The sequence below is a fragment of the Hemitrygon akajei genome, chromosome 5 (assembly GCF_048418815.1).
Source record: "Hemitrygon akajei chromosome 5, sHemAka1.3, whole genome shotgun sequence".
Classification (NCBI taxonomy): Eukaryota; Metazoa; Chordata; class Chondrichthyes; order Myliobatiformes; family Dasyatidae; genus Hemitrygon; species Hemitrygon akajei.
This window is the reverse complement of record NC_133128.1, coordinates 170,469,697-170,488,834: the sequence shown is the minus strand read 5'-3', so window position 1 is coordinate 170,488,834 and position 19,138 is coordinate 170,469,697. Positions and strand designations below refer to the sequence as shown.

The 19,138-nt window shown below is 37.1% G+C and overlaps 1 protein-coding gene across 6 annotated transcripts in view; it reads right to left on the bottom strand.

The window, feature by feature from the left end:
• atf2 (activating transcription factor 2) overlaps positions 1-19,138 on the bottom strand; it is a 117,499-nt gene that overhangs the window by 58,510 nt on the left and 39,851 nt on the right. For all 6 annotated transcript variants that reach the window (XM_073047175.1, XM_073047180.1, XM_073047179.1 and 3 more), the window contains 2 exons: positions 17,499-17,617; positions 15,651-15,779 (listed from right to left, as the gene is read on the bottom strand). In XM_073047175.1, coding sequence (XP_072903276.1) covers positions 15,651-15,779; positions 17,499-17,617 — 248 coding nt within the window. The remainder of the gene's footprint in view (positions 1-15,650; positions 15,780-17,498; positions 17,618-19,138) is intronic.

Below are 19,138 nucleotides of genomic sequence, written 5' to 3'. Positions count from 1 at the left end.
CTTAACATGTACACACAGGAATGTATGCCTGCCTACAAAGGGAACATTCTCATCAGACAGATTTTAAGGGATGGTCTCACCTGAAGCATATTTATTTGCTGGAAATTGAACTTCTGATAGAGGTGAATTAGAGTGATTACAAGTGATTCACACTGTTAATGATGGACCCTATGCAAGCAGACCAATGCTGGGTTGGACTGTTGATGGACCATTGAAAGGAGACTGAGGTGGTTGAAGAGACTTTGCTCAGCCAGAGCTGACAGTAAATGGGACTTCAGTTTTGCGCTTGAATGAGCTTTGGCAGCAGCAATTCGAATGCAGTCAAGAGGAGCAAGCTGATTTGTCAGGAGATCACAATCCAGGATAGTCTGCTTACCAAAGGAGGACATTTGTGTAAATCTTGAGATTTCATGTCTCCTGTGTCTTGTTGGCATGTAGTTGTAATTAGGGGGCTGAATTTGGGAGCTATGCATCTGTTGTATATCTGTTTTGTATTCTGTGTTATGCATTTATTATGTTTATTATGGTAATTAGTCACATGAATGGGCAGGCGTGGTAAAAGTGAAGGGAATAAGTTGTGTATCCATGCTTATTTAGTGGCAGTTTGTAGCTTGAGACCGGAGGTCGTATCTTTTGCTGACCGCTGAGTAATGCTTAGCTTACATTGGGTATGCTTAAGTTTCATCCCTTCAAGGATTGTACGTTTGCTAATTGCTAATAAAGGATTTGACTTTTGGAGCAATCTACGGGTACGTCACAGGCTACAGGCCTGTTTTATTTTGGTTTGGTTCGGTTTTGCCGCTACAGTACTAAATGGATTTTTATGACAATTAGTTTCATTGTCATAATCATTAAATTTAGATTCTTTTAAAATTCCAGATTATTATTAAGGAAACTTTAAAAACTTTCTTTATACAAATTATAATGCCTTAATGGAATAATGGTCGCTAAATTAGGTGATAACACAAAGGCAGAAAGGAGAGTATAATATAAAAGAGGACAACACAGTAGCTGCAAAAGGATACAGATATCCTGAGTAGATGAAGATCTGGCCATATATAGGGTAAATATGAAATTGTTCATTTTGACAGGAAAATTTTACAAAATTCTTAAAAGCATAAAATAGCAAAGCTCTGAAATGCAGAAAGATCTGTACATTCCAATACATTTCCACAAAAGGCGAGTATGAACAATGTTCAGAAACTGACTTTGATCTTCATTAATCAAATTTAACACCAAGAAATCAAGGTTCTCAAGAAATCATAGTGAATCTCAACACAGTTCAATGGTAATGGTTAAATATTTTTAACAAATCCACCTCCTTGATTAAGAAAAAATGTACAATATGCTTATACAAATACACAGAGCAAGTTAACAGTAATGATATTGCAGTATCTTCTGAATCATTGAGCACATTTCTAATTATGAATGTGCATCACAGGTCACCTGGTATTATGCACAAACTGTCAGCACCGGGATAGAAATAGCAGAAATATTTATATTTGGAGAAACCACAGTAAAAATGCCATTTTTTATGTACTTAAGGAATTAACTGGTGGGTAGAAGGCTGGAAGCTTGATATGTGTGAGTCATCTCTGAAGTACTTCTTTTAAATTTCAGTATAAAATTATTTACTGCAAACTAAATAAAATGCATTGGACGTTAATATGATTCACCATATATAAATGCAACACTTAATCAAATCTTGGAAATGAACATCATTTTACATGAAATTGAAACATAGTTCGTCTGTTGTTATGCTATTTTGTAAATAGTGAAGTTACTCAAATAGCAATGAGATGAAGCCCCAGTTCATCATTTTGATGGTGATATGTGAAGAGGAAGTGTAGATCATGATATTCTTACACTTCAGCTACTGCTGCAATTTTTGAAAATCTTGATTTGAACCTACACAAATCATATAACATTTGAAAATCACTGTAACTGTATTGAAACTTTAATCATAGAAATTGGTTAATAACATCTTTGTAGAGTTGCAAATACAATGTTAAGCAAAAGCATAGGGAGCAAATGTTTGGCAAAAAAGTACATTTTAAAGCTCAGAGGAAATGACATGCCAGGATCACATTGTGGATTGGGAAGTTAAAGAGGTGGCAAGAAGATAGTATAATATATTGAAAACTGGTGCTGATTAGCTGGTGACAAGGCAATGATTCAATTTAAAGACCGGGATCAAATGTTTCAATTAAAAATTTTAGTGACTAGAAGCTGCTTTAGGTCAGCGTAAGTGAAATCCCAAGTGAACAGAGTCTATGATATTTGCATTAGTATTAGATGAGCTTATGCTTACAAGAGTGAAAAATATATCAGCCAGGAAAGCATAGGTTTAATTGGAATATAGTTTTTCTGATATTCAATAAATATAAATCATAGTTACAGCTTACAATGCATTGAAGTTTTCAGAATTTGAATGGAACCCATGCCTTCTAGCTTGAGTATGAGTAGGTTAAGATCATTTTATCCTTCACTAGTGCTGGAACCAATTCTGGTAAAATCCTACCCAATAGTATAGTGGGAGTATCTTCACTGGAAGAACTGCAGTAGTTCATGATACCAGGTTCCTACCACCATCTTGAGGACAGTAAATACTGGACTTGCTATTGATGTATGCAAACAAAAAATAAGTAAATATGCATCTTACTGCACTTAGCAACAAAATTTACAGATTTTTAGTGTTACTTTAATAGCTTCATAGTAATTTTTTAAACAAAGAATTACACTTTGGATATTAAATAATAAACTTTTCTCCTTTACAAAAATCAATGTTAAAAAAATTATTTTTAAGAGAAAATTTTGAGTCATATTCCAGATGTTAGCTCACTTCCTCTTTAGGTTGTAGGCACAAGTTCTTCTAATACCAATGCAAATATCATAGACACTGCTCACTTGGGACTTCAATTACGCTGACCTAAAGCAGCTTCCAGTCACTAAAATTTTTAATTGAAACATTTGATCCTGGTCTTTAAATTGAATCATTGCCTGTCAGCAGCCTAATCAGCACCAGCCTTTACTATATTATACTACCTTCTTGTCACCCTTTTCACTTCCCAATCCAACAGCTTTTCAATCTTCTTTGAACTTTTATCTCTATTGATCAACTTCAATGGCAAATTATGCCAAATATTTGATATACAGGTCACAATAATTTGATGGCAAAAGCTTCCTGTGAACAGAGCTACAACATCAAAAGGGATTGCCAGTAGTGTATAATGTTGAGAGCCAGGCCTGTTTTCAAAACTTAGTTGAGCACTTGACAGATTTATTTAATTTTTTTTTGGAAATATAGGGGTTACTGGCAATGCTACCATTTATTCCCCATCCCAAATTGCTACTGGAAGATGCTGGTGAGCACCTCTTTAAACCATGGAAGTTCTTCTCTGTTGCATGATCATAACTTCTAGTTTAGATTATGTGGGTGAAGGAACAACAATGCATTTCCAAATCAGGATGATAGTCACTTGGAAATGTTGGTACTCCCATGCTCTGGCTTTGTCTTGGTGGTAGAGGTCTTGTACTTGGGAGGTGGAACAGTAGCAGAGTTTAACAACAGTGCTTTCTGCAGATGTTAACACTGTAGTTAAGGCACACTTGGTTTGGATGGGGTGCTGATTCCTCAATGGAATCAAACTTGTGTCATTGGAGCTGCAACAGCATTCAGGCAAATTAAGAAAATTCTAATATGTGAAACCCATATGATGTGAAATATGTTTGTGGTAACAGTGCAATGCATAGACAAATATCTATAAATTACAAGAATAAATAAATAGTGCAAGAAAAAAATAACAAGGGAATGTTCAAGGACCATTCATTAATCTGATGACAGAGATGAAGAAACTCTTCCTAAATCATTGAAAATTGCTTTTCAGGCTTCTGTACCTCCTCCCTGATGGTAGTAATGAAAGGAGAGCATGTCCCAGGTGGTGATAATCTTTAATGACAGATGTGGCTTCTTGAGGCACCTCCTCTGGAGGATGCTGTCAACAATGGGGAAGCCTTTGCCCAAGAAGGATCTGGCTAAGTCTATAACCATGAACCCTCTTAGGGTCTTGTACAATGGCACTTCCATAACAGATGGTGAAGCAACCACTCAGAATGCTCTCCACGGTACATCTGTTATAAATTTACTAGTCTTTGGTGATATATCAAATTTCTTTAAACTTCTACTGAAGTATAGCTGCTGGTGTGTCTCCATTGTGATTACAGAGGGATAGATCCCTCTGAGATGCTGATGCCCAGGAACTTGAAACTGCTCACATTTCCACCGCTGACACCTCACCCGAAGGCAAGAGAGTGCCGAGCTACAAGCATCCACCACGTTTGTGGCTCAGACTTAGATATTAGGTTCATAGGGGTGATTTCTGGGGACAGCACAGGAAGTTCGAGGTCAGGTTAGATTTTAGGGAGAGGGATGAGGGACATGAGGGATCACGGGCAGTAAATAGAGAGTTAGGGGAAGGAACCAGAATTCCGTATTCAGAATGGAGCGCTCCCAGACTGGAGGCCAGCTATTCCTGAGGATGTAGATTGAGGTTTTTGGGTCCTGAGAACAAGGGATGATGATCTGTGAAGTCAGCAAGTCGTCTGGTTGGAGGCCAAAAGTCAGTGAAGTCCCGGGATTGGAGGCTTGAGGTCAGAGGCCTATGATTGGTGCATCCTGGCGTCAAAGTCCAGTGTCAGCAAGTCCAGGGAAATCCCTAGGTTGGCGAGTCTGGAGGTTGGAGGGCTGATGTCTGTGAATCTGTGTGTCTGGGGCCTGGGCCAAGGACTGGATGTTGAAGGTGGCCTGTGCTGGAGTTGAAGGCCCAACTGTGTGTGTGGGTGGGAGGGTAGGAAAGAGGTTTGCTTAACTGTTGTCATTATGTTGTTGTTGCATGTTGGCTGTGGGTTGTTCTGCTGACCATTGTGGGCATGCCATACAACGTGTGGCAACACTTGCAGGCTGCTGCCAGCACATCCTTACTTTATGTTGGTTGTTAAGGGAAACAGTGCATTTCATTGTGTTTGGATGCTTATGTGATAAATAAATTTAACCCAATCGAATGTTCTCCTGACTCCCCCTTCTTGGTCTACAATCAATTCCTTGGTCTTGCTGACCAATGTGGAATGTGAAATATTTTGCTGCTGTAGAAACTACTGAACTAGTGGAGTGAGAACTAAAAAGCAGCAACTATCCTGATGTGTACACAGCTGAACTTTTGAGCAGCTGGAGACAATTTTATGGTATTAAAAAATGCCCTATTAAAGTACTCTAAAATAACAAACTGAAATGAAACCATGTTTCCAATTGCTATGCCAAAGAGCAAATGGAATTAACTTGTAAGAGTGAAACTACATAGAAATAGCTATTTTGATATAGATACTTATTAATGTGTATAATGAATTGTACAGGAAGATAGCATGGATTAAGCTCCAGTGAAAATACAGAAAACATACAAATTTAAATTTTGGGAATGATAGAGACATAGGCAGATCACTAAGAACCTGATAAAAATAATTATAATTATGTAATTCTGATTCTTTGGGCTTATAATTGATATCAAAATAAAACATGCTGCAACTGCACAATAAGAAAGAGCTTGAGTTAGTATTTCAGCTTAAATGTCCTAAATCAAAACTGGTCGTTGATAAACTTCACTTGTATTTTGAGACGCAGAGAATAATTTTGAGAAGTTGATTGGAAACATTAAGTGGAAAATCCATTCTAGGATGAAAGACAGAAAAAAATAAATTTCAAAAGAAGTTGCACAGAAAGGTGAGAAAAGGGAATTCTTGAAGATGGAACCAGAACAGCTGTGAAGAAGTGATGCTTTGGAACCTTGAGAAGAGAAGGGAAAATATATCTGGTGTGATTTTAGTTTACAGATTATGGGTAATGCAGAGGGGTATCTGTTGAATGTGAAGACCACTAGACCTTAAACTGAGGACAAAGGGAATACAATCTCACTTCTTGGGAGTTGAAAGCAAGGGCGGGAACACAAATGTGAAAACTGGAAGAAACACTCAAGGACACTATCAATCATGTTGTAGGGATATCCATGATCAAGCAAAGGGAAAGACACATTGTACTTACTGGTATTGGGGATTAAAAAGTAGATCCAATTGAGAAATGTAAAATGAAATAGAATTGTAACAGAAAGGAGGATGGGAGGAAAAATACTCAAAGTAGCAGGCAAGTCAGTGAGTTAGGAACAGATATCAGTTGCTCACCTATCCCTTGAATCAGAGAAAGAGAAGTTGAGGGCGAAAGAGAAGATTCAGAGATGGAGGTGCAGTTGTGCAAATAAAGTGGTAAATGGCAGCAACAGTGAAGGAATTTTCTGTCAAATAGGCAGATTACAGCCTTCTAGACTTTATATACAAGTTCAACCATTTCAGATGAATATTTCCAGCCTTTTTATTCTGATTTCAAATGGCCTCCCCAACTTTCATTAATTATTCACCATTGCCTTTCACCATCTTGCTGTGTCAGCCTGCTTTCCAGTTTATCATCACAGATTTCTTCATTTTCTTCACCACTTTACAGTTCTGATGAAAGGTTGTCAAAATGAAATATTTACTGATTTTCTTTCCAGATGTAGATTGTCTTATTGAATATTTCCAGCACTGTGTTGTCAGGTTTCTGGCATTTGCAGTATTTTGATTTTTATTACAATAATGTGAACTACGCTAGCAATGCAGAAATTGACTACCATATTTAGCACAACATAATAATATACTCAAGATTTTTTTAAAATGCAATTGAGCCAGTTCATCTTCCATTTGTCATGTTACTCTCGCTTACTCCCTGTGCTGTTCCTGAGGCCATACTTACTACGTATGGCCCTGCCTAGCTCAGTGTTCTGGAGGTCTGGCTGGTTTTTCGACAACTCAGTGATGATAAAAGACATTTACTGTTCAAGGCAGACTGTTCAAATGAATTTAATTAAACATACCAAGATACAAATTAAAAATCAAGTAAAACTCATTTATCTACAGTAACTTTTCAATATGCTCAGTGACTTCCATATGCCAGCCATGAAGTTGAAGGGCTGGATGTGAAATGCATGCCTTCCTTCTGCTGCAAACATTATGATCTGCACTAAACTCAGCAGTGAATGAACGGCAGAGGTGGTCAGATAGCCTAGCATCTAATCGCCAGCTTGTTTCTGATTTCCATGTTGCAAAATGCAGGCACAGAATTTTGTAACTCTTTGACCCATGTAGAGAGCTGGCAATGTTCCACTCCAATGTGGACTAGTTGAAGATCTGTACAATACTTGTTCTTACATTTCCCTTCTAGAAACATTAATCCAATCTAATTTCCTTTCTCTTTCTCTATCTCTATCTAAATTGAGTTCAATCCATCCCTCTTCATACTGCTATAGTGGCAATCTCTCCTGTTCCCTCGCAGTCATAATGCAAGGTCTTAACCTGAAATGTGATTTACACCTTCAGCTTCCACAGATGCTGACTGGCCCACAGACTGCTTTTGATCTTGTTTCCTGTCACTTTTCTCTGTTTCCACCAATATTTTTAATTAGATGAGACTGACCATTGACTGACCCAAATGTTCAATGGTACAAGAAGCCACACTGGCAACAGTGACACATTATTAATTTGCCTTTTCAATAACATGCAGCATTGAACTAATTATGTTAAGGATGATTAAAAAACAATTCATCGTTGTCACTGGAATGTGAGCTACTCAATCAATTTCTGGACCATTATTCTACATCTGCCATGAAAGCAGTTGAAGCATTTATAGCATTTTAATGTATGTTTTCCATACAAATGTATACTTTTACACAAGTTGAACAAGACCTAATGATTCATTAGCAATTTGGTGAAGTTCAATCTGTTACTTGGATTGGTCTTACTTGGTTTCTACTGTGTATTTTTCAAGAAAAAGATCAAATCTCTATTCAATTTCATGGTATATTAGAAACATCTTTTTTTAAATCAATTTTTTCCTCATCTTCTGAGTATTTCCTATCCACCCATTAACATCTCTTTATAGTTTAATTTTCTCCATATCCCTATGGAAGAAATTTTAACCCAATGAGAACAGATAAAAATAAATAGGTGATAAAAATCAATTTTTTGAAAGGGATCTTAACCCTATTCTGATGTGCTTTCATGCTGAGACATGGGCAGGTGCCAGCAAGAATCCAATTCACCATAATTACATAATTACCTGTACACATCGGACTTCCAATATAACTCGGAGTCCTGCCATGTGCAGAAGTTCGCTGATGACACTGCCATAGTGGGGTGTGTCAGGAATGGACAGGAGGAGGAGTATAGGAAACTGATACAGGACTTTGTGATATGGTGCAACTCAAACTACCTGCGTCTCAATATCACCAAGACCAAGGAGATGGTGGTGGACTTTAGGAGATCTAGGCCTCATATGGAGCCAGTGATCATTAATGGAGAATGTGTGGAGCAGGTTAAGACCTACAAGTATCTGGGAGTACAGTTAGATGAGAAGCTAGACTGGACTGCCAACACAGATGCCTTGTGCAGGAAGGCACAGAGTCGACTGTACTTCCTTAGAAGGTTGGCGTCATTCAATGTCTGTAGTGAGATGCTGAAGATGTTCTATAGGTCAGTTGTGGAGAGCGCCCTCTTCTTCGTGGTGGCGTATTGGGGAGGAAGCATTAAGAGGGACGCCTCACGTCTTAATAAGCTGTTAAGGAAGCCGGGCTCTGTCATGGGCAAAGTACTGGAGAGTTTAACATCGGTAGCTGAGCGAAGGGCGCTGAGTAGGCTACGGTCAATTATGGAAAACTCTGAACATCCTCTACATAGCACCATCCAGAGACAGAGAAGCAGTTTCAGCGACAGGTTACTATCGATGCAATGCTCCTCAGACAGGATGAAGAGGTCAATACTCCCCAATGCCATTAGGCTTTACAATTCAACCGCCAGGACTTAAGAACTTTTTAAAAGCTATTATTAATGCTTTTTGAGATAGTGATTTAGATGCATATCATATTTTTTTACTGAGTTAAGTATTGTATGTAATTAGTTTTGCTACAACAAGTGTATGGGACATTGGAAAAAAGTTGAATTTCCCCATGGGGATGAATAAAGTATCTATCTATCTATCTAATTAGGGATATCCCAAACTTGATTGTGAATAAGTACTTGTTTATATATTTACTATTTTTGTGAGACGTCACAGCTAATTTAAATTGGTTTATAACTTGATTCTATTATTTTCTTGCACAAGATTTATTTCCCAGGGCTCACAAAAATGATCAGGGAAATGCAGACAAGAAGCAACTCAGGTGGGGTTTTAAATTTGTTGTCCCATTTCATTTATTTATGTCTGGTCCTTTAGTTCTCGTTGACAGATTTTAGTTGAATATGCTTGTATGAAAACAACCTTTTTCTAGGTGCAAGTGATTTCAAATTAACAAAGATCGGCGATGGTGGGTAAGAGATGAAAAATAGATTGTCTTAACACTGCTGGAAAACACATCAAAAGAAGGAGCACCCCTTGAATGATTGCTCTAGCTGAGGGGCTGATTTGGAAATTGGGGACAAGGCAGGCAGGGCATGAGGGAAAAAATGGTGAGAGGAAGGGAGCAGAGCTCAAGTAGATTTCTCCCCTCCATGTGCCCTTTCATCTTTATGGTTCTGCTGGACGAGACCACATTAGAAATGATCTGCGATATAAAATTAAGTAAAGAAGTGAATGAGTTGGCATTCAAAGCCAGAGCAGTTGATTTGTGATTTCTAAAGCTTAAACTGAGAGGTGTGTATAGAGCTTCACACAGGTAGCTGCCTGCCATTTCCTTTGGCCCATCCATGTTTTCCATTCCCATGTGTAGAGTACATGTCGGTCAGTATCCCTCTACAATACACGCATACTGATGCATGCGACTATATTCCTACTGTAAAATATAGTATCTGTAAACATTTCACTATTTGTACACCTGCATCAAACTATCTTATTACAAAACCTGAAGTTGCTTTCTTGGACCTAACACATTTACTAAAATTAGTGGTATTTGGAATTTTGTTTTCCAATAACAATGATTGGCGTCTTTCTAAATCCAACTCACTGCAGAGTGAGTAAAATTTTCCAAAGATTTAAGATGTAATTAATCTCAGTCTTGTGAAAGAAGGTTAGCTGTAGAATTTACTATATAATTTTCATAAACATCACATTAGTACTTAACAATGAGTTCAGCAATATGTCCCACCACAATAAAAAGTTCATTTTCTTCCCTAAAGGAAATTTGCATGCTTTCCTAACTTTTGGTTGATGCTTCCAACTCATCCATTATATGACATGAAAATTACATGTGGATTGGTCACAGGATAAACAGATGGTGTGTAGCAAAATTCAGTAAAAGTATTATCAGTCACCTTCCAACTCATCAAACACTGGTTGTTTTAACATTGTGTGAGAGTAGAGTACAAAAAAAATCCCAGGTTCACACCTTAATTCTCCATAAACTAAACTGGGATTGAACTCAATATGAAAAATAAAAAAAATGAGCTTGTGCATTTTCCTTTTCGAAATCCAAATTCTGGTTTTAGAAAGGAATCAACAAACATTTTGGAGTAGTTTCTTTTTGGTCAAGATGTGGATGAAATATATTTTATTTGGCGTCCTAGCCAGCAAATGTCCCTGATATGTGGATGGAAATTGGCAACAGTCCCATCATAAATTGTTGCCATAATTGTCAAGAATATTGGAATCCCCACATGAATGCATAATTTACAAAACTGCTGACTGCTTTTCGTCAGTATTTTCCTGACTGCCCTCATGGAATTCAATAAAATACTACATTCTCCTTCAATGACACCAGGGAATCTTGTTGGAATTGGGGAAAATGGTTTTGACAAAGAAAAGCAAGTATTAACTTAATAACAATTTTGAATCATATTAATTCAAATGTTTGTAGTTATTTATAACTAAATTAATTGAGATTTTTAAATTTTTATTTATTTTTCTTTGTATGTTTTATTCTTCTGAATGATAGATGCTGATGCATCCATATTCCATGATAGCTCAGATAACTAAAGCCTGTGGGATGCAGCCGAGCCAAAACAGTTCTTTTGGGTTTTGTGGGCAGAGGTCACCAATACCTCCCTATGTTAATAGTATTAAATTATACAAAGCTCTGGTAACCTTCCAAGTTCCTTTTACTTATTTTGTGGCTAAGTTTCACCGGACCATCCATGTGATGGCATTAAATTACACAAAGCCTCCACTGCTCATGGCCTAGCCATTTAGCATTTTGTACAGTAAGCTGACACCAACTAATCTGAGAAGCTAATGTTCATAACTCTGCTTTAATCTAGCAGCAAGCATGGCTGCCTCAGTGCTGGGAGCAAGTTCTGGCTCATAATATTGCACAGCAGTTGCTCTTTAAAGTTTTGTGTATTTCTGTAAGTGATCTTGCTGGAAAGGTTAATAAGTTAATAATTAATGACAAAATATAAAGTCAGGTTTGTCACTCAGGAAAAAGGTCAAAAATTAAATATTCTTTGATGTATAAAACCACACTCAAAACTGACACAAAGACAATGTTTCATTTTCCATACTGACTATCCATTACAAAAATTGCTTACCAAAGCGATTGGTTTATCAAAACTACTGGTTTACTTTCCAAAACTAACACTCATCAGGAACTTGTTTCCAACATCAGATTCAAAACATCACACCAGCATTCAATGTTCTACTGTCTGTAAGCTTAATATTAATCAAAACTTTGCATTCTACTTTTTACAGCACACCCAAGTCCTGCTCACCCATCAATCCTGCACTTCCAACTTACATTCGATTCTATTAAACTACAGCCTGGTTTTGAAATTTATTTTAGTTGTTTTCATTTCAATGGAATCATCCTCCCTTGTATTCTTAAATCCAAACTCCTTGAAATCTGTATTTTTTAAATCATTTTCTTATTGTATTGCTACACCACCAAAGTTTTCTAGGTGCTAAGGCACAAACTTAACAATTCCCTTCCAAAATAACTTTGTTACCTTTCCTCTTCCCCCCAATACCTTCAGATTCTTTAACCTCTTTAGCCAGGGCTTCAAACATTTGCTGCAATATTGCCTTAAATGACTTGGTGTCAAACTTTATTTAATAATGCTCCCAGATATATCTTGATTTTGTGCAACATCAGCTGTTGTTATAATAATGAATTTTATTTCATGCTTATGGCATCCATAAGTAATAAATCCGATCAATCAAATCAAGTTTAATTATCATTCAAACCATACATAGATACAGCTGAACAAGACGGTGTTCCTCTGGGATGCCAAAGTGCAAAACATACAAAATAGCAAGCAAACATTGAATTATAGTGAGTAACAATTCAAAGTATCGAACAAAGAAGCATATTCACTTGAAAAAAACAAAACATATATAGTCCAAGATCCTGAGCGACAATGTCCGGCAATCACTGGTACAGTCTGCCGGCAGTGTAGACGCACATAATGTTACCTGTCATTCCATCGCCTGAACACAGAAGGGAAGCACTGACCGGAGAGGCCAGGCCCCAGTCAAGCTCAACCACGTCACAGCACTTCCGCATCTCTCACCTGGTCTGCAACAGCAGCCAAGCCTGAGGCTTAAGGCCTAGTTGTCGCTACAACTGAGGCTACACAGCTCCCATGTTGACTGTCCGACCACCAGACAAGGGTAACAGGCCTGCAGCTTACATTATCACTGTCCAACAGATTCTTGCAAGTGTAAGTGAAATGTCTGAGATAATCTCTCATGGTTATACTGCACCAACTCCGATGCTTCCAAGCAGCAGGGAGCAACACAGTCTGCAGCCAGGTGGGCTTCTGGGAGCTCAAACCTGTTCCTCCATTACCTCGGCCAGCCCCTCCACCAACACCAGTGTGGTTACTCTGATCAATGAGCAGCTGATGGGTGTAGCCCTGCAGTAGCCAATGTTCTTGGAATAGAATTGTCTTGCAATCGTAAAAAAACACATTTTATAAAGAGAAAGAACACCTTTGGTTGGCCCCTGAGAGGCCACAGTGTTTGCAGTGCTGCCATCTTACCAAAAGTTAAATTTTGTAAGCTGTCTTTTACAGAAATATAGAACATTCATCTGGACCAGACTAGATTCAAATGATGCTTCTCATCTTTGGAGAAGTTCATTCTTCAAAGAAGTGCTAGATATACTTAAATAAAAACTCTCAATGGCTGTCATCAATGTATTCTAATCAGATCCAAGGAGCTTAAATTGAAAATAACTTTTGTCAATACATCCTTTCCGAAAATAGTAAATATCATCTGGAGTCTTCAGCTAAATAAGCCTTCTGAGAATGGGGCGTGGGTGGGGGGGGGATGGTGGGAGAGAATAAATCAGAGTCTGAGTGACAGCCTCAAGGGGTTTGGTTCTGAATAATGTCCTCCTCCTACATCAACTGCCAAAAAAATAAACTGAAAATCCAACAATATAAAGCAGATATTAATTCAAATAATTTAAATGAAACCCTCTTCTGAACTGGTTTCTGTCAAAATTATGTCTTCTGAAAAATCCTTCTTGAGACATTTCTATGTGGCAAATATGTTGTTTATTCTGCAAGTAATTTCTACAACATTGTAAAGTACATAATTTTATCCCTAAGGACCTCAATCATGTAGGTTGTTCTAATGAAAAAAGAATACATTTGGAAATTAAGTTGTTGCAGTCTGTTGTGTGTCATAATTATGAAGATATTGCAGTTATTTTCCTTATAAATTTATTCACTCCATAAAGCAATTTAACTGTAGAAGAATCTATCACAGGTTCTTACTTTTGTCAGTTTTATTTACTCTTTTCTTATTCAATGAGAAGTACATCTCATATTCTCTTCAATTTTCTTTCTGTAATTTAATCTTCACTTGCTCCAGAAACCTTCAAATTATAACTCAAATGTGTTAATTGTAAATCTGGTGGGAACAACATAACCCTTGGAAGTTCAAAGATTACCACAAATATTTTGTTCTAAATGCAGCATCAAGTTGGAACCCAGTTAACTGCTGGACACTCAATAAGTCAATATCTTGAACGGTTCTCTCCAGTGCTTAAAGGAACTGAGTGAAGGAGAGAGAAATCTGATTACAGCACATTTATCAAACCTAAGAAAATCAAGTGACAGAACACATGTACTACATGATTTTTGGACATTTTGGCAAAGGGGGTCCAAAATAAGGAACACCCTGCATCTTCATGGTGCTAAAAGGCCCAGACATGCACTCAAAAGGCAGCGAAAGCAGAGTCCTTTGGACTTCAATACCACAAGTAATCTGCAGGACCAAAGATAGTTCAGACTGCAAATGGTCAAGCTTTCAGAGAAACATTTTCACATATTATATACTACTAACTGTTCTACTGGAGTAGGCACTGCTCAATTCACCATAATTGGATCATTCAACTGATAACAATCAGGACCCACACCTAAAGTTAAGATTATTATTGAACTTCCACATTTAGCAATGTTGCAAGTTTCAAACCTATCTGATGCAGCTTGTACCCTATTTACCCTGACAGCCACATCACTCAAATAGTATGGATGTACTCTCCCTCTACTGCAGGATAAGATGGAACATAATCAGAGCCAGTAGGGGAATACCTGTTTCAGCATTTCTTAATCTTCATGGAATAAATGCCATTAGAACAGTCAGCAACTTTTTTTAAAATCAAAGACTACAGTATCCTCAAGCTATACATAATCCTCCACTTCATATACTACCTTGCCCTCAACCTGCACTCAAAGTGACAAATTACAGGTGGTGTAAATTTCCCTCTCCTAGTTTCCCTACTCTCCACACCATAAATTATACTTGCCTCTTTTTACTTCAGATACTCAAGATTTCCAAATTAGCCTAGAAATTTGAGAGATAGCAAGAACCATTTGACATCATCAGATGGTCAATGAACTACATAATTGCAGACATCATTCACTGACTTCAATTTAGAAGACTGCACGCAGGCATGATCTGCACAAAGCAGATCAATGAGCACAAGCATGCTACTGTCAGGGAAAGAGAAAGGCACTAGCTTGCCAGAGATCTCTCAAAAATGCTGATGAGAAACTGGTAATCAATCCAAGGAGCGTGAAGTCTTTGACCTACCTGACAAGGAAAATTAAGGTCATCCCATCCTTGCAACACCATGAGTGCACTGCCCACCTACCCAGACTGATGGAAACACATCTAAATGGTGTTTTCTGCAGCTAAGCTTCATGGACCAAGGCCGACTGAGGTTGCCCACCATGAACACCTGCTTCAGAAACTTGAAACAACTATGGAATATACCAAATATTTGCATAAACCAAAGATTTTTTAAAAAAAATAGGAAACTGACTAATGGATGACCCCATCAAATAGTGCTGGTATGGTGTATAACCCACAGCAGGTTTTTAAGTGGGCATTGTCTATTTAGTGTGCTACTGAGAAGTCAGTAATACAAGCTGATTAAAGCCACAATCTATTGAAATTGTTATATTTTTACTGAATGTATACTGTACATACTGCTTTCATTTTCATTGTGGCATTTTATATAACTTTTCCCATAAATGTGCAACCATGATACAGCATCTCTTCTGAAAATGCAAAGCCATTTGTGGCTATGTGGTACCCAAATTTTATGCACCAACAATCCTAATTTCTCACAGAGTACCTTTTCATCACTGGTAGTTGACTCTGGGTGAGGCAGGGGACTGTTCTGATGGCTGCTTTCCACAGTTGGTGTTTCTTCTACTTTAGTCCGAACTGCTGGTATTGCAAGTGGTGACATGTCCAATGGTACCTGTGAAATTAGACCAGAGTAAAACTTCAGATTAACTAAAATCACTAACAATTAGTTATTTAACTTCATTGAATTAACAAATCTCATATTCAGTTATAACTATATTAGTAATACTCCAACATTGAAACAAGTATTCCTCAGAATGCCTGACTTATTGAGTCTAGTCAACTGTACTAAGTATACACCACTGTTGAAAATAATTGTGAAAAAGCCTTTATAAATTAGCATATTTATGCCAAGAATTTGTCAGTGCTGCACCTGATCAACAACTGCAAAACTTCAGTGTAAGGATCTAAATGGCCAGAATCATTCATTTCTCAAAGGTTTGCCTTCCTCGACATACAGTATATAATAGAGCCAAAGAGTAGAGGGGCATCCTTTTAGTATGGAGATGAGGAGAAATCGCTTCAGCTTGAGTGGCGAGTTTGTGGAATTCTTTGCCATTGGCAACTGCGGAAGCCAAGTCTGTATGTATATTTAAGGCAGAGGTTGATAGATTCTTGATTGGTCAGGGCATGAAGGGATACAGGGAGATTGGGGCTGAGGGGAAAAATGGATCAGCCAGGATGAAATGATGGAGCAGACTTGATGGGCCAAATGACCTAGTTCCACTCCGATGTCTTATGGTCTTAATTCAGGCTCACTATATACTGTATGGAAATCATTTTCAGGTACTTTTACTTAACTGGAGTACAACTGATCATAGCAGGTACTATGTAATCAGTTTATTCAGGAACTCAGAAACCAAACCACTGATCTTTAAACAGATAACAGTGCAAACAGAAGTGTCATTTTGGATGCAGGAAGAACACCCATAGCTCACTAGCCAATTGCTATTCTGCCATTAAGTGGCAGTGGCATATGCTGCAACAGCATTGTGCCAAAGACAGCCACAATGTAATTATTGGACCATAATTTCTAAAACACTTTAGGTTTGTGGGCAAAATTATGAAGTTCATTTAAAATATTCACTTATTTGTAAATTGCAGATTTATGTAAGAGTAGAAATTGTTAGGCCTGAATTTGATATAGCATTAAAGTGATACAATTAGAAGAAGAAAATAATACCTGTAGTTGAAACATACATTGGTTAATTAGAAAAATTAAGGAAATTCTGCAATTTGTACATATTTTAACCATATTGCAGCTATGAGAATTTTATCCAGTCATTACAAAAATTATGAAGCCTACATCAATGAAAATTTATTGATAGGTAACTACAAGGATGAGATGTAATACTTAACATATTATTAATACACCAGTAGTTTAAGTGTAAACTAACAACTCAATAAATTATCTTAAAAAAATCATTTTCCACACTTCCTTGGGACACAAGGGAGGTATGGAAGACTAGACCGATTCATGAAGTAATCTATTCCCCCCAAAGATTTACCATGCAATCTATTCTCATTACATTCCCATCCACTTGTCCCAAGTCATTGACAGTCTCGGGGTAATTTACAGTAGCTAATTAACCTACCAAGCTGTGCATCTTTCTGAGTTTCTTAGGTATCCACCAAATACTTAGAGAGGAAGTACAAATTCCAGCAACGGAAGTTGGGATTCAACCTGGGTCACCGGAGCAGCTCCACTCGCTAAACCTCTGCCCTCCAATATATTCTCCATTAAGAGAGCATTAACACTTAATAGAACAAGAATCAATTGTACATTTGAAATGTTTCAATATTATAAGTTTCACAATGCAAATATATTTATCACCTTTTTGATGTCATCTTCTGATGCCTTCTTAAATTCATTTTCAAATGGACTTGCTAGTTCATTAAATAACCCGACCTCTTCACAATTCTTTAGGAAACGTGTTGGAGTTGGAGTTTGGTCTAAAATGTTTCAAATGATAAAATTATTGCCCTTTTATAATCAACTTTGTTAGAATCAACTCCATTAACTTGCATGGTAGTTATTGCAATAATAGTAGCAGTTTATAATGCATAATAATCTATTGTTCAGAGTCCATAATTTAGATGCAAAAAGTAAGACAAGTAAAATATATGATTCAAATAACTCAAGACATATGGCAGCTCATAATAACAATGGGACATAAGATTCCAATGATAAAATATTTCCTTAGAAGACTAGTAGTTATTTGACTTCGTTAATCTTTTGAATGGCCATTTTCTTTGCCACCCCTAATCTTGAATGCAAACCAATTATTACTTAATAAATTTAGAGTTTAAAATTCTTTTCATGAAATAAGAAGCTATATTTTAGAAGATAACAGTTTTCATGTGCAAAGATATTAACAAATGAATGCTTTGTGACACCTATTTCTGAAGTATTAATGTAAAACATAAAAGTATCTCCATACGCTGCATGAAAGAATAGTTGAAAAAATGCTCTTAGTGGTCAGCCACCATGTGTCTTGCAAGAAATATGAACAAATGATTTAAATGCAGTAGGTAATTGGGCCACTCAATCCTGCTCCACTTAATAATTAAGGAAGAACCAGGAGTAAACTCAACTCTGCAATCTAATCTACCTGCAGTAATGTTTCACCATTTGAATTTTCTATTTATCTCTGCTAAAAATATTGAAAATCCAATCCTACCACTCTTCGAGAATTCCTAAGTTATGAATCTCAGAAAAAAAATCTACCTTGTGACTCATCTCTGATTTAAATGCTTATTCTTCTCTGTAAGGAAAAACTTTAACACATCCACCTTGTCTTTGATGTCTCTATCAAGTCACCTCTTGAGTTTTCTAAACTCCAGTTATTATTGTAGTAAGCCTCCTCTGAAATGCTTCCAACACATACACGCCCTTTTTTAAATGTATACTTGGCTCCAGCTGTGGTCACACCAGTGTTCTATACATATAGAGCATAACTTCCCTACATTTTCATTCTATTACAAAGTCATAAATAATATCATTGTTAGTTCTTCCTCAGAATTGCTTCTTCTGCATACTTGCCTTCTATGAAACCAGAACACCCAGATTTCTCTGTGTTTCAAAACTCTGCAATCATTTCAGGTAATTTCTGACAACCACTTCCCGTAATGGAAATAGGTATGGTCTAGATTCACACTGTCTTCTGTTTGAAAGTCTCCATTTATTATTACTTTATCAATTTTTGATTTAAATCCAGCGAACTAGATCCTTTTGCAACTCCCATTAGTTCTTTTTTGATTGATTGTTTCCTGACCTATTATAAAATGTTAGTATGATCACTGCATTTAAAGGTTTTCAATTGAAATACGCTCCAGTGTGAAGCTCTGCTGAGTAATCTACCAGTTCAATATTTCCATCAGGAAACAGCTACTCCTGAGTATTATCAGTCCAGTAGAGTGGATTTTGAGCAAACAATTCTCGGACAGGACAAAGGTCAACTGAACACAATCTTC